At 37.1% G+C, this 19,869-nt stretch overlaps 1 protein-coding gene across 1 annotated transcript; it reads left to right on the forward strand.

Annotated features, from left to right (window-relative positions):
* The first annotated feature begins 240 nt into the window (after positions 1–240).
* Positions 241–16,658, forward strand: LOC140158225 (uncharacterized). Its single transcript, XM_072181344.1, has 5 exons — positions 241–665; positions 9,991–10,312; positions 11,458–11,512; positions 13,330–14,701; positions 15,882–16,658. Exons 1-5 carry the CDS (start codon positions 284–286, stop codon positions 16,115–16,117), a joined length of 2,367 nt encoding a protein of 788 aa, XP_072037445.1. The 5' UTR covers positions 241–283; the 3' UTR covers positions 16,118–16,658.
* The last annotated feature ends 3,211 nt before the right edge of the window (positions 16,659–19,869 follow it).

Genomic DNA, 19,869 nt, shown 5'->3' on the forward strand with positions numbered 1-19,869 from the left:
CGGCCCGGAAAATAGCACCCAGGCATCGGGCTTCAGCAGGCTTCAGCTGATATTTGCGCAAGCGCACGGCGTGTATGCGTATTTGACACTTTTGTTGCTGTGCGCGATATTTTGACCAATCAAATTTGCCTACGCGTTTCCGAACAAAAATGTGACCAATCATCGTGACGAAAAACAACGCGAATGTTTTGAAACGAATAGCGTGACGCTCGCACAACAACGCACGTCATTTCAGCAAAAGTCGTCAGTGCGGGAAGCTGTTGTTAAAAACTGATTGGGAAAAATGAATCAGTGCGAGTGTGATGATATGATTTCTTCTGACAATCAACCACCTGGGGTCGACAAGATGGACAATGAAGCCATTCTCGCAGATCAAGTGATGCCTGTTGTTAGTGTTAAAGAAGAGTCCGAAGTTTTAGAGCCAACCCAGACTGAAATTACACAAACGTCGCAGTCTCAGCATGCTCAGGCGGCAGAGTCTTCTGGCGTCGATGTGAGTGAACCAATGCAGAAGGTTGAAGATCACCAAGTCCAAGCTCACAATTTAGCAAACAACAACATAATGAACAATACAAACGAGCCACCACCCTTGCAACCGATCCATCGCAGCATTCCACCAAACCAAACCAATATCTTGATGGGATCCACAACTAATTGCATCACAGGTGAGTTAGCGCAGCCATTAGCGCTTTCAATTTTTAAACTTTTTTGTGAGACGGGACAAATCATGAAGTTTGAGCAGGAAAATAGTTCGGGCAATCGAATCGGGGATCAGGCTACCCAAAAACCAACAAGCATGTAGGCCTAATGCCGTAAATAATGGTTCTGGTTCTGGTTGGGTGCGACTCGCATGCTCGGCGATCCTGACTTTTAGACCACCCGCGCTATATAGGGCTAAAATATTACTATTTCATCAATGTTTAATATTCTAACAAGCTTAAACTAAAAGTTTCATCTAAGGAGTCAAGCTTTAAACTATTTAGCAAAAATATCCAACAAGCTAAAAACGATTTTTTACCCGTTTTTTAACAAGCTAAAACCAATTTTTGAAAAGAAGCTTAAAACATCAATTTTTTCATCGTAAAAATCATCTAAAAAATCTTTAAAAATACAGTGACCTACCTAATATTACTAATCTATGTTTCCGATGATATCCAAGAAGCTAAAATATTGTGAAAACGGGCAGGGTTTGAGTAATGAGGGAAATTTCGGGGTAAAATGTATCACGTTTTTCGAGAAATTCGCCATTTTGAATAAACAATGTAAATGCATAATTGCGTCACGCAGTAAAACGATGTCAAACGCGATTGAAAATGCATGATACGCTAGCGTAAATTACCGTCAAAACGAGCGTACATCAAGCGCTTGTGCTACGCGAAAACTTCGGAGCTGGCATCACCGGTTTTGTTACCAGCTCTTTTACGTCAAAAATAGCTATAAAAACGTGAATTTTGGAACAAAATAAAGCTTGTTCGATGGAATAAAAGGTATGTTTGTACAGTTGAGAACATGTTTAACCTTGTTGCAAAAGTTTAATATGATAAATTTGCAATTTGTACCTTATATAGCTCGGGTGGTCTAAAAGTCAGGATCGCCGCATGCTCAACAGTCAGCACCCCCAGCTGGCCTGGGGCATGGGCATGCCTGGCATGCATTTATGATGCATCATGCATGCTCATAATGTACTCTGTACTCTGCGCCTATCTCATGAATGCACGCATGTTCCGGCACTATTTCAACTTGTAGATCGACTTATTTTAAACCACCTGGCCCAAAAGTTTGGTTCATGTGTTTTGAAGATATAGCTGTTTTAAAGTTGTTTTCTTTAAACTTCCGTGGTCGGGGTACGCGCTGGTGAATTGCGATCGCGTAAAAGTGACAAGGTCGCCTACTACGCGCCGAACAGACAACCAATGGGTCAACCGACTTGTTGTCAAGTGCATTGATCAACCAATCAGCGTGATTGCTTATTTTTTCTGTGTGTACGCTCGTAGACGCTTGGCGCACAGCTCGGACCACGGAAGTTTAAAGAAATTAACTTTAAACATGTAAAGCTTTAAGTTTAAGGCAGCTGTGTACTCTAGACATTGTTTCTTTCGCAAAATTGAGTTTTTTTGATATGTTTGTACTTTGTTATGTTTTTTTTATAAATACAACGAATGAAAATCCAGGTTTGTAAACTCCAACTGCAATATTTAAAGGATTTTATTTCACTATTCCACTCTATAATATTTACAGTAATTTCTTGGCCAAACTGGAACACTATAAACGCTAGTGGCTCCGCGATAAACACACACGGAATATTGCGTGATACAGAAGAAAGCATACTAAACGCGCCTTACATTGCGTACACGCTTAGTACGCTACAAGGACGCAACGCACATGTTCCAGTTTGGCCAAGAAAATACTGTAAATATTATAGTACAAGGAACTTATACGATGTCCTCATTCACAAACTGATACTATCTGTAGGGTGGTCACATGAAAATTTCAAACCCACCCCTGGAATTACTTTTTCTGTCAGGATTGTTCCTGCTGCAAAATGATTAAAAAAAACCCTTGAATCAACTCAATCGGACAATCCGTTGCGAAGATACGACATGGTCTCAGATTTGAAGCAGGTTTCACTGCCAAGTGTGTAAAAATTCACCCCAGAGTGAAAATAGCTATGTTTAATTTCTAAGGTGTCTTTTCTAGGGTAAAATTGTTTGTAGAACATGATTTTTGTGTCAAAACGCGTGCATCGGACATCGTTTTGCCACAAAATGTTGATTTGTGGCCGCTTTTGCCCGAAAAACACACTTTTTGGGTGACAAAAATTTTCACATGCCAACTTTGTATACTCATAGAGTCTACAATATACATAGATATGGCCCTTTAAAATGTTAACATATCAGCTGAGGGTACTATTTGATGGATTCAGGTATTTGTTTTGTGATTGACTTAATCATTTGCGCGCCAGAATCATTCAAATAGGACATGCCTCGTGACAATTGACGTGCCAAAATAAGCTGTTTTCGGCAAAAAAATTGATTTGAAAAATCATAACTCTTGATAGGAAGGTGCTACAGTGATGGTTGACCTACCAGTCTATGCAGTATTTAATGGGCTTTCATTTGATACCTAACTTTGTTCATTTTAACTAAGGGAAAGACTTGCAAAATGTAAAAATGTTTTCCCTACCCCTTAAAATTTTGATGTGTGTAAAAATTCCCGCCATTTATAAAAATCGGGATTACAAGAAAACTACAAGAGCTATAGGCTTGAAAAACTAATCAGTTATGCACAGTATAAGTTCCTACTTGGGTATAACATTAATATCTTTCCATTCCTTCTCAATTTTCTTTTCTAATTTTTTTAACAATTTGTGACATTTGTAAATTACGTAAAATTTGGCATTTCGAAAAATCGCTAAAAAAAAAAATATGAGGGCGACATGTTTAAAAAACTAATCAGTTATTCCCATGATACATTACTACAGGGATATACGGTAGTACCAAACTTGTGCTAAAATGCATATTTTTTGAGTTCTAATTTTTTTAACAAATTGATTCGCCACCCCATTTTTGAGCAAAATCGGGAACAATTAGTACCTGTAATATTGCGCAATCATGTGACCTATATTCAATGTGTGTGCACCAATCAGATGTCAGACTTGCACTACAACATGATGTGAGCCTTGCAGAGCCTTTATAAGTGTGCCAATAGAGTTCAAATATGTTGTGATGATGTTGTTACTTATGGATCTCATATTTTTATTTCCGTCAAAAGCATATGCCTCTACTGTAATGCTCATATCAGGAAAACAATGACAGATTTTGCATTTCTGACTTCAGAAAAACTAATCGGTTATTCCCATGATACAGTACTACAGGGATATAGTATCAAACTTGTGCTAAAATGCATATTTTTTAGTTCTAATTTTTATCAAATTGACTCGCCACCCCATTTTTGAGCAAAATCGGGAACAATTGGTACCTGTAATACTGCGCAATCATGTGACCTATATTCAATGTGTGTGCACCAATCAGATGTCAGACTTGCACTACAACATGAAGTGAGCCTTGGAGAGCCTTTATAAGTGTGCCAATAGAGTTCAAATATGTTGTGATGATGTTGTCACTTATGGATCTCATATTTTTATTTCCGTCAAAAGCATATGCCTCTACTGTGATGCTCATATCAGGAAAACAATGACAGATTGTGCATTTTTGACTTCAGAAATGAATTCTGCACAAAATTTCAGTCTAGAAAACATATTTAAAACATTATTTTTTAAAACTTTATATTTTGCCATTTTTGGCAGTCAAACCTGCTTCAAATCTGAAACCGTGTCATACAGCCTTTTAAAGATTCTCAAAATTGGCCATTTTTACCCCATTTTTAGGAAAATCCTGATTTTGTCATAAATTTGCATATTCAGATTATTCACGGAGCGATAATTGTGGGAATAAAGCCAAAGAAGGCACGAGATGTATTGTTTTTGTTTATTTAATGTTCATTTATGCAAATATTAAAAATCCAGGGTCATAATTGCTATATTTGCTTCTTTACAACATTTTTAAAATGGCTGAAATCACAAAAATAACTCTTTTGCCATGACTTTTAAGGTAAATATATGTGATTTTCACCATTGAGGGCGCTATTTTGTGCCAATTCTGACCTTCAAAGGACTGTATTTCCTAAACTACACAACCAAATTGTCTGATTTTTGCACAGGATTTTGCTCTGAGGGTCTAGATTGTAAAACTGAATATAGCATAATTGTACATCTTTGGGAAAATAGTTTTATTTGATGACAAAAAATTATTTTGTGCGTAACTTTTTTATGCGTGACCGTACAAAAATGCTATATTCTCCTTCATTACGAGCAGAATATTTTCTATCTAATTAGGTAGTCGGGTTTGCACAGAAGTTACTAGGAGACAAATTATATGGAATTCAAAATGCCCAAAAGTTTTCCAACTGCTGCAGAATCTGTTACATTTTCACCATACATTTGTGTATGTAGGCAGGGGTACACACAATAGCTAGCATTGTGGCCACCCTACTATCTGTCCATCGTATAAGACTGTTACCGCACGGCAACTGGTTGAAGAAATATTACACAGTCAAGAATAGGCTCCATCATTTTTTTGTTCTGAACCCTCCCAGTCTCCCAAAACATCAAAAGCGTTGCATGCACTTATACTTTCTTAAGACTGTCCTTTTTCATATAACTTAGACAAAGTAGGGCCAACTTGTGTAGAAATGGTCAAATTTTGGCAAGAAATATCTCTGTGTAATCCTATGTAAGTCCCATATCACATCGTTATCGGCGATCGAGGTTTTTTTTTCTTCTGAAGTTTGGTTGGTATCCACCAGCGTCATGCATGTGACGTGACACGGCTAAAATAAGCGACCGGAAATCGGGGATCGTTAAAACGTCAACAAATTTCAAAACATAGAATGCATTAAACTTATTGGCGAGCGGTCCGAATTTTGAGCCATAAGTTTACGTGGTGAACTAATTCCACTCGTGTTTGAAATTGAAAAGGAAAGAAAATCTTTGTTGTACCAGCAGGGTACACGCGCGCAACATCGCATCGCGTTTGGTATCGTGCAATTTGTTAACGCACAAATACGCTTATCTGCATGCGCGGCGCATCTTGGAAACACCGCGGAAGCACTGAGTTCACAAAACCTAGTGGTCAAATGGCTCCGTTTTAGCTGATAAAATGTGGGTTTTTTCAAGTTCTTTCCCCGATTTAAATATCAAGTTATGAATGGATTTCGCTCAAACTTCTCAAGGGGCTGTGGATTTACCCGATGTTCACGTAATATATTGGTACAAAAACGAAAACTGCCGCATTCTCCTGTGAGATTCGATGAAAGTGCAAAATGTGACCACTTTAAACTTCACCGGCCATTATTTCAATGTTCATTTTCTTGGTAAAATGATGATTTAGGTACACGATAACTCAATAAATACAGCATCTAAGCAAATATGATCATCGTAAAAAGCATGATCGACTCAAGAAACGGTTTTCTCATTTTTTTATATTTTGGTCTATTTTTCGATTTTAGGCATCATTTTGTGCAAATAGGCGTTTGTGAATTTTAAAAAGTTCAATTTGATGCCTTATATGGTCAAAATCTCAAAAAATAAGGCCAATATCAAAAAAATAAAAAAAAAGTTTTTGGAATGGAGCCTCAAGATTGAGCTAAAAACAAAATAAAATATTTTGGAAAGAGTGTTTTTTGTTATGATGTACCTAACAAATATTGCCAAAAACTAACTTTTTTGTGATTTTCTTCATAATTGTTGTTTTTACCCCAAATCTGTATAAATTTTATATTAAGATTTATTGATGTCTTGCCTTCATAAAAATGTATACTTTTATATGTCTTGCGCGAATTTATTATTGCACTTTTACTACATGCATGTCTGAGAGTACACAGCCTCCTTAAAAGGGCATTTCGTGATCCACAACCTTTAATCCCCCCACTTTTCTCAAAAAAAGTTGAGATTTTTATATCACTGGAATCCTCTGGCTAGTGGCTACATATAATGTTTATACATGTACAAAAAATTTCTTGCAGATAGAATTCGTTTAGCAAAGATATCGTGAAATTTTAATTTTGTTCTGGTATCTTACCTTACCTTACCTATCCTCTTCAGGCCCTGTGGCCCATGGCATAAGGCTGCGAATACCAGAACGAAATTACAACACATTGTCTATGGGGCAGTGTAATACACATAATCATACATAACTCGCAAATGCAAAATCGGAATCAACTGAAATTTTGGGAATAAGCATTTTTCGTGGATATCTACTGAAAAATGTCATAAAAAGAGGATGCTAGGATCACGAAATACTCCTTTAAATTGGGTCAGCATCATCATTGTCCTGGAGTGACCCCAGCCAGCTGAAAAGTATTAGGCCTAGCCCTGATATGTTGTTTGCATGTTTGGGTATCATGGTAATTACTGTCAGAACTGTTTTGTGTTTTGTGTTACTTTACGTTGATGTCTTGGGGGATGTTTGTACTTGAAGTGCATGAGTGGGGTAGGCCGCTCGCTAGCAAGGTACCGGTAATATGAATTTGGCAAGTTATTGCCGAGAGTGAGTAATTCTTGGCCAAACTGGAACACTGAACGATAGTGGCTCCGCGATAAACACACGAATATAGTGCGGTACAGAAGAAAGTATACACCTGCCTTACACTGCGTACACGCTAATTTGTTCTTTGGGTGACAGATCAAATGGAAAAATAGAGGGGTCTTCGGGTGACAGAGCACGTGTTCGTGAAAAAATATGGGGTCTTTGGGTAACAGCCCTACATACGCGTCAACTCTAAAGTTGGAGTGCCCCCCCCCCGGGTCGGCAGGTCACTGCTACAGTCTGTCTACTCTGAAGTACAAAGTATCGACGCGGACGCTCACATTGTGCGGACTTTGAAGGCACGCACGCATACCTGCAGCAGAGACGCAGCACCACACACTGTTAACGCGCTGTATACGCGCGCGTTGTCACTTTGTACTTCAGAGTGGACAAACTGTAAGGCCAAGAATTGTTTGCTTGCCCTCAAACAGTGTCCAAAATAAGGAAAATATGGAGGTTGTCCTAAGGACAACTAAAGCATAAATTCTACTTGTCCTCAAAGCATTTTGGTTGTCCCCAAAATGTGTCCTATTTTTGGAGGTAAAATATAGTGGTTATCCAGGGATAGCTCAATTTAGTTGTCCCCAGTGATTTTTGGACAAGAGGATAAGTGCTTATTTCAACACTGCCCTCAAATGAATTTTAACAATTGGGTCGGACGGTCAGGATTTTTTTTTCCTTCTTCCAATTACCGTACTAATAAACTACTGTTTGTATTAATTAAGGCTGAAAATATGAAAAATCAGACAATTTTGGTGTCAAAATTAATCAACTTACATTACAAAACAACCAGTGCAATGTTGAGCAAAAGCTGTAAAATACATTTTTTTAACATCTTCAGCAGGTGCGTATCCAGGAATTCGTAGACCGGGGGGCGCAAATTAGATCTTTGTCAAACACAATATGGCATGAAGCGGATGTCCCGGAGGCTTATGCTGACGCAGAGGTGTCTGAGGGGGATGTGCCCCCCCTCAGAAGTGAGAAACTTTTACAAAATGAAGACCTAATTGAAGCCATTTGGTGAACCATTTTGGCACTATTATTGTGTACAATTTTAATTTGAAAAAGTCGAAAATTTGTGAAATGACGGCCCAATTCATGGTCAGGTTTTCACTGTTAAAAAAAAAAATTGTAATTAGGTGTTGGGGAAATTTGCAAAATGAAGGTAGAATTGAAGCCATTTTGGTGCATTATTTTTACACTATTTAATATTTATACCCTATTGTTGCTTTAAAAAAAAAAAGGGGCCGAACTCATTTGCAAAATTTTGAATTAGGCCTATGGTCCACTGCAGGGTTTTTTAAAGCATTTTGCTGAAGAGGTATTTTCAAATGTTTTGGACCCTTCCTCTGAAGGGGTCTAAAACATTGCCCAAGGGGCATTTTTATAATATTATTTTTGAAGACATTTTAAACAATGTGTGTGCTTTTGGAGGATTGACGGATCTAGAGCAGTCTGAAGGGGGGGGGGGGAATTTTAGAAGAAAATAATAAAATGTAAAAATGCTCTCTGAGAAGTAAAAAACTTTTGCAAAATGAAGACCTAATTGAAGCGATTTGGTGGACCATTTTGGCAGTCCATGAAGCCTTTCGTGGACGGCAAGTTTTCCCTAATATGGTAGACCTCATAGATTGTGTTAAACAAAAATTGGCAAATGTCGAAAGCAGACGTGAAAGTGGCCATCCACTACGCAGGGGGATGTTCCCCCTCAGAACTTGGAAAATTTTGCAAAATGAAGACCTAATTGATATGATTTGGTGGACCATTTTGGCACTATTACTGTGTAAAATTTTAAGTTTGAACAGTTGAAAAAGCCGAAAATATGTGAACGCGTTGGACTTTGGGACTTTGGATTTGAAGGGGTCCGCGAAGTGCCTTAACGCATAAATATGTGTGTTTTGTGCGTCCCTGGAAAAATATTGGGGGGATAAATCCCCCCGGGATCTACGCCTATGTTTGCCCCCTTCTCTCTCTCTCCTCTTTTTCTCTCCCTCCCTCTCTCTCTCTCTCTCTCTCCCCTCCTCCTCTTTTTCTCCTTCTCTCTTCTCTTCCCCTCTTTCCCTTCCCTTTCTCTTCCTCTCCTTTTTTTACCCGGGGGGCGCGCGCCCCTTCGCCCCTCCCCTGGATACGCGCCTGTTCAGAATGAAAAAATTAGAAAAGAAAAAAAAAAGTTTCAGGAATTTCCAAAATTCGGTATAATTCTTTTGTACAGTAAATAGAAAAAAACCTTTTTCCGATTTCCAAAATTAGGGTCGGTCGGTTGAGGGCAAGCAAACATCTTTTTTTTTGCCTAACCCTGATAGTACACACGTCTTACATTGCGTACACGCTTAAATAGCTAAAATAATAGTTTCTCGATCCTGAGAGTATGAACGTACAGGAAATGCAGCATGACATTGTACGCTCGTTTTTTCACAAAGCTGCATAAAGGGGACGATATTTGATGTAATTTTAAAAACAATCCATATCCAAAACCAATTGGGTTACCCCCGTTTAATTAGCTAAATATTTTGACTGTTGAGACTTGGCAAACTGAAAGAGAACATTAAAAAAACTTGGGTGGCAATTTTCAAAAAAATGAAAAATCACGCCACTATCAATGAATGAAGGCAACCCATTGCTGCAATTGACATTTAAAAATTTGCAAAAATCTGATGATTTTGCAGGCAATCCCCAAATGCTCATACAATGATACAACCCTCTCTTTTTGGTTATGCCTAATCATGCTAATTATAACTGTTCAATGTGTTCATATAATAGTCTTATAATTATGTTTACACTTTCCAAGTTCTATAGTTCTATGGCACATTTTAAAATACTGTGCACTCATCATTTTCTATTTCAGGTTTTCAGTCAACATTTAGCCAGGAGCATATTGGCCTTCCAGACCCACACAGACCTGCATGTGAAATCACAAATGCACATTACACAAACCCTCTTCCAGGTTCTGCATGTCATCAGTACTCATGGCAGCAGCAGCAGCAGATGCAGCAACACCCACAGCACTACCACCCACACCAGTACATTAATGTCAACAACAATGCATCTCCAGAAAACTACCATGGATTTGAGCGACCAAGCTATGGCCTGGTGCAACAAGTGATGGAGGTCTTCAAGGTCAGTGGAAAACCGGAGATGCAGCCCTCAGAAATCTACTATGAGTTGGAGTAAGTCACAATATTTTGTACTTATTTAAGGGAGGGGGTATACCTTTTGTTCCCCATAACTTCTTATGTCTTACGGTACACGCACAAACATTACATTTCTGGGCTCTGTGGCCCCCGCATAATTTGACATGTTTGAGAGTGTTATTGGAATCAAATTAATTTGTGCCCCTATGCAATCCTATGGGGTCATTTGGGGGGTCTTTTTGTGTCACGGTCTCAACATATATTGCTTGTCAACAGATTGAAATTCAGCATACCCAAATTCACAAAAATAAGGCGGTTGCCAACTTTTACGCAAACTTGCCGCTAGGAACATGATTTTTCCAAAATAGAACCAGTCTACTAGACACCATTTGACCATACAGCATTTTGTTTTTGTTTTTATTGTTTTGCCAAAATAAAACAAATTGTCTATGGTAGGTTAGGGCATGATATTTAGGATACGCCAATTCAACTTTTTTTTATATCTCGGGTCAATTTTTTGTTATTGAGTAGTTTCATAGATCTTGCAAAACAGAATTAATAAGATTTTTTTCTAAACATTAAATTAAGCAAAATATATTTATTTAGTTTCTGGAATCTGCATGGAGTAGAATACCAATTCATACACTTTTTATAGATAGTGAGAACTGAGAACCAATCGGAGCAAGCGTTAGAAAAATCCAAACCATGCATTTTAATTGTGAGAATAAAGTTACAATAGGAAGTTTTGTTTTTACTATCCTCTACACGTGTGATAGAGCGATAGGCAGGTCCAATATTTTGAGTAGTGGATGCGGTGCAGACTACGATAAAAATATTGGACCTGCCTGTTGTCTATCATAGGTAGAGGATAGTAAAAAAAACAAAAATACCTATCGTTTATTCTCATTCTTATCAGTTAAATATTATTTTAATAACTGTGAACTATAAAAGCAAATACTACTCCCTATTCCAGAAAAATACAGAACTAATTTTTTTGGATTAAAAAAATATTATCCTCTTTTGCCAAATGAAACATAACTAAATCATAATCATGATTTAGATGCATCAACATCAGCGCGTGTGCATTATTTTACTGTCTAATTTCTCTCCCAACATGTTCATTTTAACCTATAAATGGTGTCAAATTGTTACCTTCTTTACAATTTGTTCTCTAATCACAGGAAACAATTTCCGTACTACCGCTTCTTGCCTCCACAAAAAAGAAAGAGCTGGATGGTAAGTTGATAAACTCAAGCATAATGCAGTTGCATGATATAAAATTGGGAGTCAATGGTGTGTGTGTTAGCTTTTGTTAATTATGTTGAATATAGACCCATTGACATAAAATGCCACAACCCGCATTTGTTGGTGTGTGTTAGCTTTTGTTAATTATGTTGAATATAGACCCATTGACATAAAATGCCACAACCCGCATTTGTTCTGGCTTGCTGGATGGTGTTGTACTTGATAGATCGCAGAAAGTTTAAAAATAACATGAAAATAAACAAATGTCTGGGAGCTGGTCGTGTAGGGTCAGTCCACATTGGGGTGAATAAAACTGTGCTAAGGTCATAAAACTTGAATGTGATATATCTCAGTTCAGTTTTGCTCTTTCCCTCATTCAGCCTGATTTATATGTGTTAGGTCACATTAATGTTCTTTCAATTAATAAATATTGATTTCTGCTTTAAGGCAGCTGTGTACTCTCAGACATGCATGTAATAAAAGTTTGTAATTATTCATCCAAGACATGTAAATGCAAGTATACATTTTTATAAAGGCAAGACATCAATAAATCTCAATATAAATACAGATTTGGTGTAAAAACAACAATTATAAAGAAAATCACAAAAAAGTGAGTTTTTGGCAATATTGTTGGGTACATCATAACAAAAAAACACTTCTTTCCAAAAATTGTTGTTTTGTTTTTTTCTTAGTCTTGAGGGCCCATTCCAAAAACAGTTTTTTTAGTTTTTTGATATTGGCCTTATTTTTTGAGATATTTACCATATATACCATCAAAATGAACTATTTAAAATTCACAAATGCCTATTTGCACAAAATGATGCCTAAAATCGGAAATACACCAAAATATAAAAAAATGAGAAAACCGTTTCTTAAGTCGAGCATGCTTTTTATGATGAGCATAAATGCTTACCTATAGATGCTGTATTTATTGAGACCTAAATCGCCATTTTACCGAGAAAATGAACATTGAAATAAAGGCTGTTGAATTGGTCACATTTTGCACTTTGATCGAAGCTCACAGGAGAATTTCGTTTTTCTACATTACATTCGTAAACATCGGGTAAATCCACAGCCCCTTGAGAAGTTTCGGCGAAATCTATTCATATCTTGATGTTTAAATCGGAGGAAAGAACTTGAAAAATTCACATTTTATCAGCTAAAACGGAGCCACTTGACCGCTAGGTTTTTGTGAAATCGGTGCTTCCGTGGTGCTTCCATAAGATGCGCCGCGCATGCAGATAAGCATTGCGTATGCGTAGCGTATCTGTGCGTTAACAAATTGCACGACTACAAAATGTGATGCGTTGTTGCGCGCGTGTACCCCGATGGTACAACAAAGATTTTCTTTCCTTTTACATTGCGGAAACGAGTGAAATAGTGAAATAAAATCCTTAATAGAGCAGTTGGAGTTAACAAATCTGGATTTTCTTTCCTTGTATTTATAAAAAACATAATCAAGTAAATACATTTCAAAAAAGCTCAATTTCACGAAAGAAACAATGTCTAGAGTACACAGCCACGTTAATAATAATACTCAATATGTGACACAACCTGGTCCATGGTCAGGGCAATAAAGGCAAAAAATATGGAGTAAAAATAAACAATAAAATTTCATATTGATCAAGGCATTCATTGTATTAGCGAAAAAGCATCCGAATTTCTTATTATTTTCCTTATTTTTTTCTGTCTGTTTTTTATATAATCTGTCTTAAATAGGACTTCACTTTGACGCAAAGTCCCCCTTTTGATATGCTGCATCATATAATTAATAGAATGATTTGCACATGTTTTTGGTCTTCTTACAGAGTTCGGTCCGTCATGCCTTGATCAATGCTCAGTTCAAAGCTCGTCGCTGTACAGAAGATGAAGGCAAGCCGCCAGGATGCAGACGGGGCCACTTCTGGTCCATTAATGAAAATTATGTTCCTGGTCAAGAAAATACTCCAACTCGACCTACCAACTCCTACAGACGTCGATCTAAGGTGATGAACGCAGGTAGAGGATGCAACTTCATCAAGAGCCCATCAGGTCAGCTGATTTCTGAGCCATTAGCTGGCACATCCTTGATGAGCCCCCCAATGACTTATGCAACTACTTTGCAGTCAAATGGTATCCCTGTGATTCTTCCAACAGCTCCATTTGGTGGTCAAGCTCTACAATTTGTTCCTGCAATGAATAGTGGAATGAATGGCAGCCCAGCTTACCCAAAGCAGAGCCCAGGAGGTAACAATGGTCAGTTCTTGTGGATTCCACCTAATTCAAGTCCTCAACAGCAGCCACAAGTGCAGCAACACCAAGTGCAATTCAACGGCGGCAACACACAGTGGGGTAATTCTCCAATTGCTACCTACCATCCTGCATTTAATGGAAATGTTGCAAATAACTACAACTTCAGCAATAACATCCAGCAGGTTCCACAACTTCAACAGCAAAGACAGCTTCAACAACAACAGCTGCAACAGCAACAGGCACATGTTTTGCACAATGCAACAGCACTCAGATATGCATCTCCTGCCATCAAGCAACAGACATTGCATCCACAGAAGTATTTTACCACTAGCCACAGATTGAATGTAGTTAACAATGTGGCTCCAAACTCTGTAGAACCATCACAGCTGCATCAGCAACAGCAGCAGCAACAGATTGAACAGCAACATATCAGTGGTGCACCACAAGTATCCAATTGTGCCGCAGTTGTCCAAGCATTTGCAGATCTTGCTCGTGCTTCAGAGAGCTTGACATCACAGCCACCAGACGTAGGCCCAGGTGGTGACACTACTCCAACTTCCCAATCAAGTATTAACCATGAAGGTCCAGAAACAGTCAACAACCAATCCTACTCGCAAGACAGCCAAGCAACAGCTACACAAGTTGCAGAGTCACAAGAGTTGCAAATTAGTAGTCAAAATCCTGAGTCCCAGATCTTGGAGTCCACTGAAGAAATGCAAGGACACAGTCTCCCCAACCCTGCTCCAGAAAACCTACAACCCATTGATGAAAACAGTTCTTCTGAACCTTCTTCTGCAGGTCAAATCAAAGATGGTCTTTTTCCAGTTACTCTGTACACCAGCAGTAATGGCACCAATCCTGGCGATGAGAAAACAATGCTTCCATCTGTTGAATCACTAGCTAAGGATCTGGCCCATCACACTGAGAGAAGTGAAGCTGAATTGAAAGGTAAGATTGATTCAAATGGATTAGAGCCATATGACACTCATATATATTCAATCCCTGTATAAAAAGAGAAGTCACTTTACGGCACTTTAATTGACACATGTATCAGCAGTTTGAGTTACAGTTGCTAGGCATTTTCAGTACAAATAGTAACGATTAGCCTAAAATTTATGTACATGTGCACGACTACGATGTGCGTAACTGCTTCAATAGTGAAACGGATTCTATCCCGTATTTAATTGACAAATCCTTTTTTGATTGACAGTTGTTGGGTATTTTCAGTATCCACCAAATTTCTCCAAGATGGCGGATGTCAAGTGCTATTAATTCGGACCCTTTCCAGTAAAAATACAACTGATTTTAGCAAACAAGTCAACATGGGGTCATTGGTTATAATATTTTCCTAGTATATTGCGCTTACACCTCAGCTACTTGGTTTTTCACAATAATGGAAGGAAACGGCCAAATGTTCGTCATTGAAAAATTTTTATAGAACAAAAAAAATATGCATCAGCTCTTCCATAGGTCAATCTCTTACACAAGACATAAAATAAATAATAAATATATGTTGGTATTTATATAATTTTATATACAGTGCCTGTTGTAATATATGTCAGCTGCCATACAATGCCCAAGGCATGCTCATACCTTTGAGCGGCGTTCAATGGACAATATTCATAACAGCTCCCCATTTCCACCCTGGGTAGAGGAAGGTAAAGTGCCTTGCCCAAGAACACAATACAATGGCACCGCCAGGTTTGAACTCGCAAAACACCGATTACAAGGCATAGCCCGTACCGCTGCGCCAACGTGCCCACATACCACCACATGCATGATTGCGTGTTGAGTTTGTGACTTCATTTGTGCAAACGTGTGGCTTATCCTATAGTATATTATTACTCAAGAATCCTTGGTAATCTTTTCTTCAGACAATTTTTTTTACATTGAGTTTTATTGGTGAGAAAATAATCATATGGTAGCGCAGCTTGTGACAGTATCAGAAAGTAGAGACGGTGGTCACACATGAAAAGAAAAGAATTACAGTTAAAAAAATTTGGTTGCTGCCAATAACAAAATTTGACTTGTTAATGATCAATTGTACTGTGACTTTTCAATACATGTCTTATTCAGATGTAATGTCGAGTCATTTTTAAAACCTTTTATTTTGAATTTTTCAAAACAGATACCACAATCCCAAACACAGACGAAAGGAGTGAGACACTTCGTGCTATGGTCTACAGTGAAGTCTGCAACACTGAAGGTGAACAAGACATGCCAACTATGTTACCTACACACATGACCAGTGCTACTACAGAAGCATGCACAATGGCTGTACCCTCTGAAACAGTTACGTTGCAAGTAAATCAGCAGTCAGTAGATGATGCTAGTGGATGGAATGTACAACAGGTCCATTACTAAATGGTAAATGTTTCACCTGAAATAGAATGTGCAAGCGAACTTGTCAGTAAAATGATTGCATTTGTTTACATTAAGCTCTGTTATGCTCTTTAACAAGTGCTTCAGTCATTGCTTTAAAAATGTGCTTCAGTCAAAGCAGATAAAAATGATAGCAGAAACGTTAACAGCATACACCTGAATCCCTCCAGGTAGTTCCACTATGTTGAGTTCGCACCCCCATCTTACATGTTCATGTAAAAACTCTGTTCAACTTGAAGTAATTGTACTTTGTAGTTTACTGCATTGATGATCACATGTGCAAACAATGCATTTTTATTTCTCACTTTTTTCTAGCAACGCGCCAGGAAGCATTTGCAAAAGCGTACGCGGTAATTAAAGCACATGTTTGACAGGCGTAGGTACACACAACACAGACCTGCCAACTGTCCCTCATTTTGAGGGACTGTCCCTCATTTGGGGTTTTCAAAAGTGAAAAAGAGGGACAGTCCTGCTTTTTGAAAATGTCAGTGATGGCAAATATAAATGTATGAACAGCAAAAAATGATGCAAATTTCAAATTTTGCTATAGCATTCTCTTTAGTCTATTGTGATAAATTTAGACCTGAGTATTGCACACCTCAAGTCTTTGAATTTGTCTGTACCTGGTTTGTGTACTTGTACAAGGTTTTGGTCTCTCTTTCTGACTTCGGTAGGTTGGCAGGTCTGACAACACATACTTTGCGGACTTGTGGTAGAACCTTGTTTTGAGATGACCGTGCAAAGGGTCAATAGGTACTTGTACTTGATTCCGAGTTCCCTGTCACATATTTGCAGAAAAACAAATGCAATAATATTTATTATTTTTTGTTGTTTTATCAGTCAAAATGTGGATTAAACCCAGTTGTAGATGCCAATTGACCCAATAAAGAAAGTGGAATGGCATTCAAGTAAATTTGGATTACATTTAGAGTGAAAATGAAAAAAATTCTGGATTTTTTTACTGTAAAAACTTTTTTAATATAAAAAAAATTGCAATAATGATTACATGGGCATGAATTGGAATTCAAAATGCATGCGGACGGGTGACAGGCAATTACTCGGAATCAAGTGCAAAGGGCACAGCTGATCAGTATCTCATTGGTCGATATATGTCTCATCATGTAATTGGCTCCTTTCTAAACTGATGATAATTAGTGAAGGCATGTATGTGACACGATCTGGTCCATGGGGGCCAAAGGCGGCAACTTTGAAACTGAGATAAAGGTATAAATATGGAGTAAAAAAACAATAAATTAAAATACATAAGAATAGACATTAAAAAAAAAGAACCAAGTATGCTAGACCTTTAGTGTTTTCAGTAAATGATAACCTATTGTATGCATAATGTAAAAATTACAGTAACTCTATTTTCAAAAATGCCTTTTTTGGCCCCCATGGACCAGATCGTGTTACCTATGCAAGTGCATAAAAGAGCTCTAGTACATGATGTGATCCTGCATTTGTATAATTATGAAAATATGCTTTTTAATTTTCTAAATTTCATTTGTGGTAGAACCTTGTTTTGAGATGACCGTGCAAAGGGTCAATAGGTACTTGTACTTGATTCCGAGTTCCCTGTCACATATTTGCAGAAAAACAAATGCAATAATATTTATTATTTTTTGTTGTTTTATCAGTCAAAATGTGGATTAAACCCAGTTGTAGATGCCAATTGACCCAATAAAGAAAGTGGAATGGCATTCAAGTAAATTTGGATTACATTTAGAGTGAAAATGAAAAAATTCTGGATTTTTTACTGTAAAAACTTTTTAATATAAAAAAAATTGCAATAATGATTACATGGGCATGAATTGGAATTCAAAATGCATGCGGACGGGTGACAGGCAATTACTCGGAATCAAGTGCAAAGGGCACAGCTGATCAGTATCTCATTGGTCGATATATGTCTCATCATGTAATTGGCTCCTTTCTAAACTGATGATAATTAGTGAAGGCATGTATGTGACACGATCTGGTCCATGGGGGCCAAAGGCGGCAACATTGAAACTGAGATAAAGGTATAAATATGGAGTAAAAAAACAATAAATTAAAATACATAAGAATAGACATTAAAAAAAAAGAACCAAGTATGCTAGACCTTTAGTGTTTTCAGTAAATGATAACCTATTGTATGCATAATGTAAAAATTACAGTAACTCTATTTTCAAAAATGCCTTTTTTGGCCCCCCATGGACCAGATCGTGTTACCTATGCAAGTGCATAAAAGAGCTCTAGTACATGATGTGATCCTGCATTTGTATAATTATGAAAATATGCTTTTTAATTTTCTAAATTTCATTTCAACAATACTCTTTTGTTTTTATTATTTAGTTTATTACTTTTGCATTTACTTATGTATCTACTTGTATTTTTTTTTTTATCATGTCCACTTCTTATTTCTGAGAAAAATGAAACAAACAAACAAAAAAGTAACAAAAAAAAAAAACTTTGAATTTTTTTTTAATGCAAAGCCAAAACCCTGGAGCACATACAATTTGCTATGTTTTGGGAATTGCACACATTTAACATCAGAATTTGCATTTCCTTATTTCATTTCTTTTAGTACATTATTTTAACTCTATTATATATTTTATTTTAGTCTCATTTTTTTTTCATTTAGAGAATATTGTTTTGATTGTATTTTGTGATTCTTTAATTCACTTTGAAAAAGAAAAAAATTATAAAAAAAACCCAAAAAAAAACAAACAAAAATTACCAACAACATAAGTGCGCACCAGCCACACAACTAGCACAGCGTAAGTGCTGCACCCAACTTCATTCAACTGACAATGTTACGAGACATATTTTGGCAGTTATATATGCATGCCGAACAAACTATATGATAACAGCACTTGCAATGTGCAAAACAAAAAGGTGTGAAGCAATGCATACTCTTGTGTATTACAGGAGACTTACGCAGGGCTAACATAGAATTTGAAGCAGAAATATGCAGCTGAAAAGTTAGTATTAAAAAAGAATTCAAAAGACTAGTTTACATTCTGACATTGTCGATCAAATTCCCCACAACACTTGATTGGTTTGAAGCACACGAAAGAAACCTTGGTTGATTCATATTCAGATGGTTTGTATGTTTGAAGGTGCAAAATTAACCATAAGGCACGCTATTTTACCACAAACGCAATCATCATGACAACTTGTTAACAAATCATTTCCGAATTTGATTGACAGGTGGTGTTAGACACAAGTCTTTTTAATTTGGTCTCTGATTATAATTTATATCCAGGGCTTTATAAAATTAAAGCGTATTGCTATATGAAAACTTGTGTTAATAAAGATGTTACTTGACAGTGCTCCGCCCATAAACGACATCCAATAAAAAACATGGCGGACCTTGTGCCAGCCTCGACTCATTATCAACTGCAACATCACTGTCCACAGGTCCAATTCGGCAGTTTCCATTCCAATCTGAACTGTGTTTGATTATCTACATGTTCCTTGCTAATAATAACATACAGATATCAAACTGGAGGCACAGTTTTTTAGGGTTGAATCACTGACAAAAAACTGATGCACAGTGCATCATCTTTAATATACTTCTATTTTTATTTTAATATTGTTTGATTACTTATTAGTTTTAGAATATTTTATTTTGTTTTAGTTTATACTAGAGAAAAAGAACTGAAGAAAAATACAAAAACAAATAAACTAAGTGTTAAATGTAATGTGATTGTAAAGACTTGTTAATGACATTTGTAACAACAGTTGTGCAAGTT

Source organism: Amphiura filiformis, chromosome 8, assembly GCF_039555335.1.
Source record: "Amphiura filiformis chromosome 8, Afil_fr2py, whole genome shotgun sequence".
NCBI classification, from domain to species: domain Eukaryota; kingdom Metazoa; phylum Echinodermata; class Ophiuroidea; order Amphilepidida; family Amphiuridae; genus Amphiura; species Amphiura filiformis.